At 38.6% G+C, this 15,837-nt stretch overlaps 1 protein-coding gene across 1 annotated transcript in view; it reads left to right on the top strand.

Moving 5' to 3' along the window:
* The window catches only part of LOC127661271 (phosphatidylinositol phosphatase PTPRQ-like), a 68,765-nt gene extending 57,969 nt beyond the window's left edge, over positions 1–10,796 (top strand). Inside the window, 12 exon segments of the mRNA XM_052151906.1 lie at positions 680–724; positions 1,150–1,176; positions 1,462–1,543; positions 2,592–2,682; positions 3,203–3,279; positions 3,381–3,515; positions 4,965–5,070; positions 5,073–5,089; positions 5,234–5,382; positions 5,465–5,600; positions 5,700–5,823; positions 9,281–10,796. Coding sequence (XP_052007866.1) covers positions 680–724; positions 1,150–1,176; positions 1,462–1,543; positions 2,592–2,682; positions 3,203–3,279; positions 3,381–3,515; positions 4,965–5,070; positions 5,073–5,089; positions 5,234–5,382; positions 5,465–5,600; positions 5,700–5,823; positions 9,281–9,318 — 1,027 coding nt within the window. The 3' untranslated portion in view covers positions 9,319–10,796.
* The last annotated feature ends 5,041 nt before the right edge of the window (positions 10,797–15,837 follow it).

The raw sequence follows: 15,837 nt of genomic DNA, 5'->3' as shown, positions 1-15,837 counted from the left end.
TCCACAATGCTGGTTGCTTTGCAGATGCAGTGTTTTTTGTAAATGTCTTTGATGGAGGGCAGAGAGACCCCGATGATCTTCTCAGCTGTCCTCACTATCCTCTGCAGGGCTTTGCGGACCGAAATGGTGCAAGTCCCAAACCAGGCAGTGATGCAGCTGCTCAGGATGCTCTCAATAGTCCCTCTATAGAATGCAGTGAGGATGGGGGGTGGGAGATGTGCTTTTCTCAGACTTCGAAGAAAGTAGAGACGCTGCTGGGCTTTCTTGGTGATAGAGCTGGGGTTGAGGGACCAGGTGAGGTTCTCCGTCAGGTGAACACCAAGGAATTTGGTGCTCTTGACGATCTCCACAGAGGAGCCGTCGATGTTCAGCGGTTGTGCTCCCCTAAAGTCAACAACCATCTCTTTTGTTTGGTCCACATTCAGAGACAGGTTGCGCAAGTGCCTCAACTTAACCTCGATATTGCCTTCTTTCTTTTTGTTTAAAGATAAGGAGGGACGAGTCGAAATTATGTTTTGCTGTAATCAATCATTATGCCAAAAATGTGATCGTTATGCCAGAAATGCTGTCAATTAAATGTAACTTGTATTGAACCTGGAACATGAGCACTCATGATGCCCACATGAGACTTTCATTCACTAACTCACTCATTCACTCAATGGTTATTCTCTGTTCACAGGTATTCTTCCTTTTTCTTTAGAAGGAAGGAGATTTTTGTCATCCAGTAAGTACAGAGAGTGTGTTGGTGTGTACATCATTTGTAGAGTTCTGCTCATAGTTTTTTTATTTTTTTTTATAACAGTATTTCTATCTTTTTTCCCTTTTAAAATGTCAAAGTTTCTCAATTGTCCAGTTGCATGCTGTGGTGTTTACACCTGGAGTCTTTTTTTTTTTTTGCTATTATATTGTTATCCCTAACTAATGTATTAAATGATGTGTCTTGCACTATTGTTACTATGTAGTTTGGCTTTGTACGTTTCTGCTTGAAAGATCACACAGATAATGACTCCCATATTCTTTATAAGTCTGTGTGTCTTCCTCTAATTAGATCATGTAGTGAACTGCACATAGATTCATTTCCTATTTATAACTGAACGTAAAAATTAATCTAGTTTTTCGGTCATATTTCTCTACTGTCTAATGTTCCAGGCTGCTAAGTTACAGGAAATCTCTCAAGTAAGTAAAAAGGAGAATTATTTTATAGCCTGTGAAGATTGATTGATATTTTCCTCCTTTTTTTCTCTCATTTTTAAACCTTTTGTAATATAGAGTACGAGTCAAATTCTTATGATTGTTATCGTTTGGAAAACATCCATAAAGTCCGTAAGACAAGTTGTGAAATGTCATAAGAAAATCTGTTTGGTAGCATGTTTGTTGCAGTGGTATTAATGTTAACAATGATTATAATTAATGGTTTTGTGGATGTTTAATGCATTATTTATCTCTTTAACACATTTACAGGCCAATCAGTAAGAAATCTTTTCTTCAGCATGTGGAAGAACTTTGTGCCAACGACAAAACCAAGTTTCAGGAGGAGTTTGCGGTAAGCTTTAGTGTTAGATGTGTTTTGTGTGTGTAGGTGAGAGAGAGAGAGACAGCCGAGGAAGCACTTATAAACTATTGGGCTCAATGATTAAGCAAAATATTAAATATACATTTAATGAAATAAATAAATCGTCTACACACGCTGCTTGTATGTGTGCAGCTCTGTTCTCTCGATTTACCTCATATTAACACATGCTCAAGCGTGAGGCTAACGAGCTGAGCGTGTTAAATTTACAGCACTCTAGATTCACTAATTGCGCAAGATGCTTGGCCACTAAGTTACTATCCAAATCTAAAGTAACCTCATAACTCTGGGTTTTTGTGGACAGAATAGTGGATGAGAGCGTTTCTCTGCATTAAACGGCCATTCTCAACTCTACTACAAATAGAAGTATACCGCCAAAATAAAAGCTTCCACCAAAATGAAGGTCTACACATCTAAGAAAAATAGTACATGAATATGAAACTGTTTTAAAATATTAATAATAATAATAATAATTGTTGTTGTTAATATTATATGAAAATATATTTCAATTGTAATTTCTTAACTTATTTATAATAATAATAATAATAATATAATTATTGTTTTATTTAATTTTTTGTTTTTTTTTAATTGGACTCAAGTGTGAACATTTCTTTTGGAAGTAGAGCATGTTTGCCCTTGACTTAATTTTGGTCAAAGGAAAAATTTAATTTTTGTATTTTTTTTTAATACATGTTAATAACATAGCGTAGTTAAAATCACACTATTTTTCTAAATAATTACAATTGCGCACTTGGTGTGCACACATGTAAAGTTACATTTGTACAGATATGATTTCACCTCTAAAGAACTAAATTGTGCCGAAAAATGGCTAAAACAGCAATTGCGAGTGGGGTGGCCAATGGGGTGGCCAGGCTTCGGCCCATGATGGCCACCCCATAGCTCCGCCACTGGCGCGCGCACAAAAATAGAGCACGTAGAGTTTTGTTCAATACCATGTCTTTTTGGATGATTGATTACTTTCTGATGCATTTTATAATTCGACTTTTTCTGTGTATTACAGGAATTGCCGATGTTGCTTCATGATCTGGCAACATCTGACGCTGATCTGCCTTGGAATCGCTCCAAAAATCGCTTCACTAACATTAAACCATGTATGACACATGCAAGTTCACTCACATTTACATACATACTGCAGTTGACACAAAAATGAAAATTCTGTCACCATCATGTGGTTCCATACCCATATGAATTTTTGTTCTTTTCTAAAATGAAATCAGGCAGTGACCAGTGACTGTCATGCGCCAAAATAGACATAAAGACACAATAAATGTGTCATTAAAGTAGTTCACGTGAATTTTGCTTTGTGTGAGGAAAAGACTGAAATTTAAGTCACTATTCACTGATAATAATGGTTCTTGTTTGTTGTGTGATTTGCACTATTAGACAATTAATGGCACTTTCTGGTGCTTTATTGTCCTGTTTGGAGTGTAACAGCGCTTAGTTACAATATGATTTCATTGCATTAGAAAAAAAGCTCAGAGATTGTTAGAAATATATTATTTTGCATTTTGCATGAGGAAGAAAATCATGCATGTTTGGAACTAAATGAGAACGTGCCAGTCTTATGTTATACAAACATTGTTAATACACATATTTTATGTCTTTTTTTAGATAACAATAACAGAGTGAAGTTGCTGTCTGAGCTGGGAATGCCAGGGTCGGACTACATCAATGCCAGCTTTGTATCTGTAAGAGCTCAAGAACAGCCCATGTATCAGCTGTCTCACTTTAAACTTCAACAGAGCTTTAATTTCGTATTCCTTTTTTTTGTCTTGTATCTTTGTCTCAGGGCTATCTTTGTCCTAATGAGTTTATAGCCACACAGGGTCCTCTGCCGAGGACTGTTGCAGATTTCTGGAGGATGATTTGGGAGACGGGGACCAAAACAATTGTCATGCTCACACAGTGCTTTGAGAAGGGCCAGGTATGTGTGTATTTCTACATCAAAACGAAGCTATGGGTATTTTTATGTAATTGGCATATAAAAATAAAGGTTCCAGTTAGAACCAAAAAGGACTTTACAATGTTTATAATCTTAGGATAAAAATATTTTTATTTTTTATTTTTAAATAAAAAACTTTTGTTGTTGTTGTTGTTGTTGTTGTTGTTGTTTTCCAACTAATGCTGGTTCTGTTCACTCAACCTTACTTTGAAAAGTCTAATTTTATTCCACTAGGTGGCAGAAAGCCACATTTTTATCACATTTCATCACAATATACAGATCTGAAATGTAGGTGGCGCTGTAATGCATTTATCCCTCACAGATGTGCTCGTCCATAGACATTCAGTCTAATTTTCAGTTCAAGTGCCACCCTTGATTTTTCATTGAATATCTCGGACTCTGAATGGACTAGAAGCTCAATCTAGGTGTCATTATAAAGCTCAGGTCCTCCCTTTTGCGATGATATAAAACATTTTATCATCAATAGTCATATACTTTAAGGTTAAAGAATTAAGAAATCAATATGAACAACATATAATGTAATATAAAGCATTTTTATTTCCTTATTTTAAGAACCCTAGACAGCTAAAAATGATTATATAAATTGTTCTTGATAAGAGGGATATGCAGGTTATGCAAACATTTAAATTCTCTTATCATTTACTCACCCTCGTGCCATCCCAGATGTGTTTGACTTTTTTCTTCAGCAGAACGAAAATAATTTAAGAAGAATATTCCAGCTCTGTATGTCCATACAATGCAAGGGAATTTTAAAGATCCAAAAAGCACATAAAAGTCATCATAAAGGTAATTCATACGACTCCAGTGGTTAAATCCATGTCTTCAGAAGCGATACGATAGGTGTGTATGAGAAACAGATCAATATTTAAGTCCTTTTTTACTATAAATCTCCACTTTAACTTTCACATTCTTCTTCTTTTGCCCCTTGCCACCTCTTGGTCAGGAAGATTAATTTATAGTGAGAAAGGAATTGTATATTGATCTGTTTATGACCCACATCTATCATATCGCTTCTGAAGACATGGATTAAACCACCACAGTCATATGGATTACTTTTATGCTGCCTGTATGTGCTATTTGGAGTTTCAAAGTTCTGGCCACCATTCACTTGCATTGTATGGACCTTCGTTTTCTTTGTTTGTGTTCAGCAGAAGAAAGAAAGTCATTCACATCTGGGATGGCATGAGAGTGAGTAAATGATGAGAGAATTTTCATTTTTGGGTGAACTATCCCTTTAAGAACCTTTATTTCTAAGACTATTTATTGTAACTAAAATATCCTCTTTCATTTCACGATTTTCCATATGAAGAGTTCCAAATCACTACAGTTTTGAATATATGTGAAAAATGGGCATTTATCATACACATTATAAATAATAAACAGTTCACATATTTTGCTTGCACTATTTAGACCCGCTGTCATCAGTACTGGCCTGAGGACAATAAACCTGTAACAGTTTTTGCTGACATCATAATCACTAAACTCACAGAGGATGTGTGGCCAGATTGGACAGTTCGATGCTCAGAGTGGAAAGGGTAAACGATCGCAGATTAAGAGACAGATCGATTAATAATTAATCCTCACTGACACATTTAGACCTCTCTCTCTCTCTCTCTCTCTCTCTCTCTCTCTCTCTCTCTCTCTCTCTCTCTCTCTCTCTCTCTCCTCTCTCTCTCCAGCATGGTAACTACATGATTGTTCATCATTTTAACTACACATCATGGCCTGAACACGGCGTACCGGAATCCAGCTCCACACTTATCCAGTTTGTCAAAGCAGTCCGTTCCAACAGAGGCCATGACAACACAACCATTGTGGTCCACTGCAGGTAGGTGCCATCTGCTCATATTTGTGCTTTAAACAGGAAGTCTTGTCATACTACACACACTATATAAAGGCTGTTTATGCAGTGCTGGTGTGGGAAGGACTGGAGTGTTTATAGCCATGGACCATCTCGTTCAGCATATGAGGGATCATGACTTTGTGGATATATATGGTCTGGTCGCAGAACTGCGCAGCGAGAGGATGTGCATGGTGCAAAACCTGGTAAACACATTCAAAAGAAACTTGCAAAGAAAACACTTTCACTTGATTCGGCAAAAATGGTGTAAGACGATGATATGTTGATGTTTGTGTCGCTCTCAGGTTCAGTACATGTTTCTGCACCAAAGCACTCTGGATCTGCTGTCTGCTAAAGGAAACAGTCAATCCATCTGGTTTGTAAATTACTCCGCTCTGGAGAAGATGGACACGTTGGATGCGATGGAGGGTAAAATTATTTGTCAAGTCCCTAAGTTAAGAAATTGCCCTTTGAAAAATATCCTTAGAATTATAACTAAGGGTTTATAACTGTAATCCCTGTAATCCCTCATATCCTATATGCTTCACGAGGACATGTTCAACTGTTTTAAGAAGGCCACATCTAGCTCAGTAACCAGATACATGTTTGCCTGTGATGTAGAGTGACTGATTAAGTGAGGAGTGCCCAATTCTGAGTCAAGATATTATGGCATCTTCTCTTCTATTGCCATAATTGTTTCTCTCAAACCCAACTAATCTTTGGACATTATATAAATGTCGCCCCTTTCTCTCACTGTCCCTTTTTCCTTGCTTAATCCCATTTACAGCACCTTTAATTGCTCCTTTTACTTCCATTTTATTCATTGGAACAATAAACTCTATGTCAGAGTGTCTTAGAGCCTGTTTAGCTATTTGATCCACCTCCTCATTTCCTTCTACCCCTACATGAGCGGGTACCCCTAAAATGGAAATTACAGTTTGTTTACATTTACATTTGTGCATTTGGCAGATGCTTTTATCCAAAGCAACTTACAGTGCATTTATTACAGAGACAATCCCCCCGGAGCAACCTGGATTTAAGTGCCTTACTCAATGACACAATGGTGGTGGCTGTGGGAATCGAACCAGCAACCTTCTGATTACCATTTCTGTGCTTTAGCCCACTACGCCACCACCACTCACCACACTTACACACCAATGATGGCAGAGCATGCAAGGCGCTAGCCTGCCATTGGGAGCAACTTGGGGTTCAGTGTCTTGCCCAAGAACACTTCGGTATGTGGAGTCGTGTGGGCCGGGAATCGAACCGCCAACCATGAGATTAGTGGCCGACCCGTTTTACCACCTGAGCCACAGCCGCCCCAGTTCTTAATTGATATATCCTGAACAGAATTTGAAGTAAATAATAATAAAATGCCCTGCCTAGATGAAAAATGTCCACTCTTTAAACTTAATAATGCTGAGTAGGAGTCGGAACTGCCCCTCACTGGATGTTTTTCGTTTTTGGCATGATTCGGAGTAAATTCTAGAGACTGTTGTGTGTGAAAATCCCCAAAATACTCAAACCAGCCCATCTTTCACCAACAATCATGCCACAGTCCAAATCATTGAGATCACATTTATTCCCCATTCTGATGGTTGATGTGAACATTAACTGAAGCTCCTGACCCGTATATGCATGATTTTATGCACTGCACTGCTGCAGGATTGGCTGATTAGATAATCGCATGGATGATTGTTGGTGGCAGACGGGCTGGTTTGAGTATTTCTGGGATTTTCACACACAACAGTCTCTAGAATTTACTCCGAATCATGCCAAAAACTAAAAACATCCAGTGAGGGGCAGTTCTGTGGACGGAAGCACCTTGTTGATGAGAGAGGTCAACAGAGAATGGCCAGACTGGTTTGAACTGACAAAGTCTACAGTAACTCATATAACCACTCTGTACAATTGTGGTGAGAAGAACATCATCTCAGTGCCATTCTGAGATGCGGGTTGGCACTGTTTTGGAGGCACGAGGGGGGCCTACACAATATCAGGCAGGTGGTTTTAATGTTGTGGCTGATCATGTATTACAGTTGCTATGAACCTTAAAAAGGTTTCAACCAATATTTCAGCTTTTTCTGAATTTGTTATGATTTGTCTTTCTCCACTAATTTCTGCAGGTCTGGATCCCTCCCAACTGTCTTATCATTCACCACATGATGTCTACTTCCTTTCCAATATCATCACAGAATTTCCTCTAATGATTCCTTTTAGCTGTCTGGATTATTTTCCTTTCAACTGCCTGCACTCTCTCATACTCAATAAAATCGTCAAATGAATATGATTTCCTTACTTTCCTAAGTGCTCTATTCCTTAGTAGGATAGCTTCACTGCATTCCTCTGTCCACCATGGTCCAGCTTTCTTTCTCCTCACACCTTTATTCTTCCCAATTACCTCATCTGCTGTACTTCGAAAAGTTCCACTTATCCAATTATTTAACTCCTCAACATCCTCTATAGAGGTATTTATTCCTAACATTTTGATCTCACTTATTTTATCATAACTTAAATTTTTGAGCTTCCATCTAGGGATTTCCTTTATTTCAACTTGTGTTAATTCTATCCCAATTTTACCATTTACGGGAAAAAGGTCACTACCTACCATGCTCTGATCCATGGCTGGATTGGTAATCTGGCATACCGGGCATTTTCCGGTATGCTAGATGCACTCAGGGGCGGACTGGCCATCGGGCGAACCCGGCGGTTTCCGATTGTTTACTATGTTCCAATAACTTTTCCTGCAACTACATCCTTTTTCCCACCACTACATCCATCCTCCATTTCCAGCTCACTTCTGGATCCTATGTCACTTCCCTCCATCTCTGCTCCAGTCACAACCCAGTCTATAGCTAATGCGAATATACGTTGTCGAGCTGATTGACAGGTGATGTTTGTATCTAAAAGGTGATTGGCTCTTAACCTGTAAGGTGGGACTTCCTTTCTACATCTGTTGACCATTGGCTGCAATTGGGCATTTCAATTTCTCCCATTCATTTTAAAAGAAGTGGCTCATCTCTGCTAAATAATCTGCTATAACCCAAATGTATTGTTCTAAACATGCCGTGTGCACAGAATAAAAGGGTTTAACCCATAGATGCAGTCGGCACATCAAAGCCTTCTTGATCAGTAGGGTAAAATCATTTGCATACCTAGCCATGTTAACAAAATGAACATGTCAACATGGTAGGGTGAAAGACACAAACTGGCTCACCTGAGGTGATTGTCCTGCGTTTGAAAATAACTTTTAAGCACGCACAGACTTAAAGACTCAAATGTGAAAACATCCATAGCGGCTTGCAAGCCAACGTTTTGGAAATCCGCTTAAGCGCAGTCTTTGTAATAATATAAAGCCAAACGTAAATGTGTAAAAATGAGGAACAGTTTAATGGGGAAACTAGTAATTCCAGTGTCGACTAGCAGCATCAGATCCGTTTAGTCGACAAGTCGACTAATTGCGCACATCCCTACTTCTATGGCACTTTCGTTTCACTTTGAGCGTCCTAGGCTGGGCTTAAGACTCTGAGTTCAAAGACCAACACTCTATCGGGTGAGCTAATGCTTATGCTAATCATGTTGGAATAGGTGTGTAAATGTAGTTGATTCTGTAATACAAGCACTAAAATGTATAGATTTTCAAATGATGTTTCAAATGTTATAGTAACGTTCCTTCTATGAGACTAGGTTGGGATTTTTCCATATGTTTTCGCTACATTTACGTCTCACTTCCACACTGGAGCTGTGTTTTCCTCCACGGAAACTGAGCATTTCGAAAAGCTCTCTATTACGATGACATTGGTAAACTGAAAAGTGAGGATTTCAAATGAAAACAGATTAGTGCGGACATGGCCTGAGTGACTCTCTTGCCTATTGTGTTTTTCAGGTGACGTTGAATTGGAGTGGGAGGAGACAACAATGTAAAAGTTCATTTATTTCCTGTGAATTCTTCATCTCTTTGATGGCTGTGAGGAGACATGGGACAAGCCTATGAAATCCCTACACAGATGCTGGAACTCTGGATATCGGGGCCAAAAACTGAACAAGAATATAAGAGGATTATAAATGATGCATTATCAATGTCGCATTTTCTCGCCTAATCAGATTGTGTCTCACAATGTTTCATTTATATCCACCAGACATTATCATCCATCAAAGTTCTCAAACTATCTCTTTTTAGAATATGCTTTTCCTCATAACTTTGGAATCATAATTTAACAGACACCAAAGATATGAGTGTTTGTTATCAGAGATTTGGGACGAATGAGCATGCTGTCATTAACATTTGGAGCTAAGTGAATAATTAGTCGTCAGTCATAAAAACAAAAGGGTTTGATTTTGATTAAGAAATAGGAGTGTTGTATAGGAGAGGATCATCTTTGACTAAATACTACAGTTTCAGATTTTTTCAATGGTAAAATACTTAAAATCCCAGTTGAGTGTGCAGAGACAACTATAAGTAAGCCAGTGTTAGACTATTTATTTAAGTAATCCGACATCAACCTCTGGCTTAGCCAATGGTGTGAGTTGGGGGCGGGACTACTACTCCATCCAACCAATGGAAGACAGGATATATTTAGGGGACCTGTATGCAGTGGCGTGTTCAGACTTTTTTAACTGGGGTGGCCAGAGCTGGACTAGTAATCTGGCATACCGGGCATTTTCCCGGTGGGCCGACGCACTTTGGGGCCTATCTGGGGCGGATTGGACATCGGGAGAACCGTGCCGAATGGGCCACGATATGCTAAAATAAGCTGCTGCGTTATGCAGTACGGACCACAAAACGGTGCCGCAATATGCAGAAAAGGACATCCCGGCCCGATTTCTCTTCCCAGTCCAGCCCTTGGGGTGGCCCATGTGGGGCACAGACTCATTCAAGGGTGGCATGAAGCATAACTCAACATCCCTGATATTTATTATTAATAATATTAATAATAATAATAATAATAATATGTACATTTTCAGGAATTTGTAATAGACAAATGGTAATGTGTTAGTTAAATAATTGAGTAATTGTTATTAGATGTTAATACTGCAATACAAAGAAGACTATGCATGCATGTAGTTTAACATTTTTAATTGTTTTTAAGTATCACTTTTATGGATGTAGAGTCTGTTAAAACTGCAGAAATGTTATGGAAACTGCTAATATGGTTACTGTCTCTTTAAGAACAGTGCGTCACTTAACATTAAAATCACAGTAATTCTGTGCAGTTTTGTGGAGTTTTTGAGAGATGAAGCTACTATGGCGTCACGTAAAACTATCAAGTAGGCTTTCGTGTTTATTTTGAGGCAAAAATAAAATACTGAAGATATTTCTTAATTTTATCATAGGCTGACACATGCGGAATGTGCATGGATTTCAGCTTAGTGTACTCAATTTAGCCATTTAATGGGAGTGACTTGATTATTTAATTAAACGTATTTAAAAACGTATTTAATTCACTTAATTTGATATTAAAACCATTTTTTTTTTATGTAATTTTGCTTCTTAAGAGGCGTGCCAAAAACCTGCCAAAGTTTACAAGGTAAATGGTAATGGGGGCATCATATCTTTTAAAGATTTTTTAACATTTCGATGAATGGAACCTTTGTTACTGTAATGTCAATCATCTGATTTCCTGAAGCCCTCCTCATGTCGTGGATTTGCGGATGTTACATGCATTATTTCAGATGACTGTACGCAGTGTTTCCCCCAGAGTCCACTCGAATAACATTCATTTCTTGACACCTCTTCCCGCTTTGATTTTAAAACCAATGAGGTTCTACCTGGTTTTATTGTAGCCCGCCTCCAACTTGGAAAATGACCAATCACAGTTTTGAATTTGGGGTTGCACCTGGTGTGGCCAGGGCCACCCCATGCCCCCCATCTGGACACGCCCCTGCCTGTATGGAAAGTCATTAATTTTGCAGTTCAGTAATTACGCACTTAAACCTTTAAAACAAGTATAATATAAAATCAAATATATTTATTATATAATAAATTAGAATTGCATTAGTTCACCCCTATTGATTTCACTCTTCCTCTTCCCTCTATACACTACAATGCCTAGTTCTATCTGTTCAATATTCCAGGTAGTTTGAGAAATCGGACATGTACGGAAATTTACCCAAAATGCACTGATCCCCTTCACACACAAGTTCATTTAATATGATTACGGCGATCCAATAGTGCTCTGCCATATATTCAGTTTATACTATGTCATTTGTTTGTTAGCCATCTGTTTCAGAAATTATAGAAAAACAACTTCCATAACCTTATCCTTAAAGCTACATCAGCTTTTATGTAAATTAATATGTAAATTATAATTGATAAGTTATTAATTTGGACTTTATTGCTTTATTCACTCATTTGTGTAACAGTTACGGGAGCGAGCGGAGAAATTTGTCATCTCACACATTTCTAAATATTGTTGTCAGAAATCACTTTGTTTTATCTTAAATTATTATTAAGCCAAATAAGTAACCATGTCAGTAGATGAAATTATTTTTTGTTGTTGTTGTTGTTGTTGTTGTTGTGTGTATATTTGAACATCAAAAGTATTTGTTTTGAAATAAATCTTCTAAATGTGGTTGCAGATGGTTCTTGTATAAATTAATACTCTACATTGGGCCTAAAAGTGCAATTTTAAATAATTGAAATCATTTTCACTTATTGCATGAGTGTATTTTCTCATGTACCCACCAGGGACGAATTATGACTTGCAAGGGCCCCGGGGCCAATTATCTCCAAGGCCCCCCACTCCAAAAGTCGTTTTAATGGCCAAAAAGCTGTTGAGCGGGTGGAGGGGGTTTGTTTACATTGTTGATGGGTTTTCGAGCGGGGGTGTCAAGGGCCCCTGGGCACTGGCCCCATTGGCCCAATCGGTAATCCATCCCTGGTCCCCACCCTTACAAAAATCGATAGTTCATGCCAAATTAGCCGCAAACTTGCAGCAAATTCGCCACTGATAATTGTCACATGCAAATGAGCATTTGCAGCAAAGGTTTGCTGGAGGTTCACCACTACAGGCGAAGAGCTGCAAACATTTGTGGCAAATTAAAAGCTCTTTTGCATGTGAAAATAACGAGTGGCAAATATTGTGTTTAGATATTTAGAGCTGCACATCAAACGTCTTTGACCAAAATGAAGTGCTAGTTCATTTGATTTCTACATTTCCCCCCATACAATTTAGTGTTTAGTATTAAATCTTCTCACTAACGTAGTCATTTATGTTAAATCTGATGGTGGGTGTTTTTTTTTTTTTGTTTGTTTCCTTTGATTTATTGTCCATCCTGATATGATACTGTGACTTTTAATTAAGAGTTATATGTTATATAATTACATAACACACAATGGAGGTTACTTCAGCCATCAGAGTTATTTGATATACGCGTATCTCTTTTCATTTATTTATGGTTTCCTTTATTTTGTGACAAGTCCATTTTGTCATGGGAATTAATGTAATTTTAAAATTGAAATATTTGTGTTAGCAGAAATAAAATAATCTATATATATTTACAAATATGTTTGATAAATATCATTCACAGACCATTTTAGTGACTATAAAATTCCACCGTTATTTTCCAGCCTATTTAACCGGATGGACATTTGCATTTTTCAAATAATTTAACTTGACCACTGACCAGTAGGTATGACTTATAAAATCTTGAACATGTCCCGGATGAAAGATAAACATACTTTTCAAAAGTTTCAAAGAGGAAATGCCACCGCCCTTTAGCAATTTTCAGCTGTTTTACTTATTCCCGCCATTTTCACGCTCTCTCTTCAAAATCCCGCTGCACAAAATGATTGATTGTTAGCAAGTTATTCTGATTGACTCATTTTCTATTTGAAAAAGAAGAAAAAAAAGGCGGGCTTCTGTTGTTTACAGAGCTGTGATATCTCAAGGCCACTATTTCAGTGATTTCTGTCAGGGAATTATGATTGTTTATGGGTGCAATTCCAAAAAATGTCTACAGTGATGAAAATTTTTTCAAAGATTAATATATGGTTATCAAAACATCCAGTTGTTGAAACTAATGTTATAGCAGTTCAAAGATTTTGCCATTTTTTACAGACTTCCCAGAAGTCTTCTTAAAGGAATATTCCGGGTTAAGCTTAATCGACAGCACTTGTGGCATAATGTTGATTATCACAAAAAAAAAAGGCTTTAAAAACATTTTAATATTGACGCAGACTACCACCCCTGCAGTCATGAGTTCGAATCCAGGGCCTGCTGAGTGACTCCAGCCAGGTCTCATAAGCAACCAAATTGGCCCAGTTGCTAGGGAGTGTAGAGTCACATGGGGTAACCTCCTCGTGGTGGCGACTAAGTGGTTCTCCTTCTCAATGAGGCGTGTGGTTAGTTGTGCGTGGATCGCGGAGAGTAGCATGAGCCACCACATGCTGTGAGTGTCCACTGTGTCATGCACGATGAGCCACGTGATAAGATGCGCGGATTGACGGTCTCAGAAGCGGAGGCAACTCCGCCACCCGGATTGAGTTAGGACCAAGTAAGTAGTGGGAATTGGGCATTCCACAATTGGGGAGAAAAAATCTAAGTTACTGTGAGGCACTTACAATGGAAGCGATTGGGCCAATTTTTGGAGGGTTTTAAGGCGAAAATGTAAAGCTTAACGCACTCACATTAATTCTTCTGTTAAAACTTCTGTTATAAAAGTTGTTTAAATTGTCATTTTACCGTTATTTTAGAGTTTGTTTACATTACATCGTCATGTATTGAAGGTGTAAAATTGGCTATAACTTTACACAGAAAAGGTTAGTAAATTATTTTATCACACTAAAATCATGTTAAAACACATATTGTTTAAGTCTTGTGGCTATACTTTTGAAACAGTGAGTATTTTAATGTTTACGGATTGTCCCCATTCACTTCCAAGTGTCTCGTTGTAACCCAGATTTCTGCTTTTTTAAAGAAATGGAGGGACGAGTCGAAACTATTTCTTGTGGTATTAAATTTTATGCCACAAATGCTGTCGAATGAGCTTAACTTCGCTGTTTTACTACCCAATATAGTGACTATTATGAAAGCAGCACCTTTAAAGCAACACAACAAAGAGAAGAGAAGAAACTGAAGAACAGGCTTCATAGAGCACACGGTTCTGCTCCTTCAGAGAAAGGTATAGTAGCAAATTTAGGGTGGAGATGTTGTTTGGGGCTAAATTGAAGTATTAAGCCGTGAGAGACATCGCTTTACAGTGATTTTACCATGTAAGCTGTGGCAACAACATGGAAAAAGACATCAATTTTCAATAAATAGTTAAATGGCAGCACTTTACAATAAAGCATTTGTTAACATTGGAAAATGGCAATAGTTAACATGAAAACAAATAGCTTTTTGTAAAGTTGGCATATAATGAGTCTATGGAATTTGTTTTCCCGACATAAAGATTTTAGGTTAAAATGTAGATGGTATTATTGGTGCTATGGCAACGAAGTCATCTTTGCTGTTGTCATGATCTTGCCTCTTTCATCTTGTTTTATTCTTGTTTTGTCAGGATTGTGACAATTTCCTCCACCCATCTCTCAGGCTGTCCCATGTGCTGGTTTCCTCTCTCCCTCCTGTTTCTCACAGGTGGTGATTATTGGCAGCACCTGTCCTCAATCTTCCCCTCCTACACAGCATACACTCAAACGCTATCATGGGGTGGCTGTAGCTCAGGTGGTAGAGTGGGTCGGCCACTAATCGCAGGGTTGGTGGTTCGATTCCCAGCCCACATGACTCCACATGCCGAAGTGTCCTTGGGCAATACACTGAACCCCAATTTGCTCCCAATGGCAGGCTAGCACCTTACGTGGCAGCTCTGCCGTCATTAGTGTATGAGTGTGTGTGAATGGGTGAATGGGTGAATGAGACGCAGCGTAAAGCGCTTTGAATACTGCTAAGGTTAAAAAGGCACTATATAAGTGTAGACCATTTACCATTATGGCGTCATGGAATTTGGATCTGGCCCTTTGTGACATCATAAAGCTTAGAATTTGAGATGGAATGTCTGTTGGCTGTGATTCTCCAGGTTTGGTTGTCTTCTCAAGAGTTCTCAAAAAGTTCTGCAATGTAAATGGTGTGCCTCGGTAGCTCAGCGTATATTGACGCTGACTGCCATCCGTGGAGTCGCCAGTTCGAATCCAGGGTTGCTGAGTGACTCCAGCCAGGCCTCCTAAGCAACAAAAATTGCCCCAGTTGCTAGGGAGGGTAGAGTCACATGGGGTGACCTCCTCATGGTTGCTATAATGTGGTTCTTGCTCGCGGTGGGGCGAGTGGTGAGATGTGTGTGGATGCCGCGGTAAATAGCATGAAGCCTCCACATGCGAAATGTCTCTGTGGTAACGCGCTCAACAAGGCACATGATAAGATGTGTGGATTGACGGTCTCAGACACGGAGGCAACTGAGATTTGTCCTCATCACCCAGATTGAGGTGAGTCACTACTCCACCACGAG

Source organism: Xyrauchen texanus, chromosome 21 (assembly GCF_025860055.1).
Source record: "Xyrauchen texanus isolate HMW12.3.18 chromosome 21, RBS_HiC_50CHRs, whole genome shotgun sequence".
In the NCBI taxonomy this organism is placed as follows: Eukaryota; Metazoa; Chordata; class Actinopteri; order Cypriniformes; family Catostomidae; genus Xyrauchen; species Xyrauchen texanus.
The sequence above is the reverse complement of the archived record's forward strand: the minus strand, read 5'-3'. Positions and strand labels throughout refer to the sequence as shown.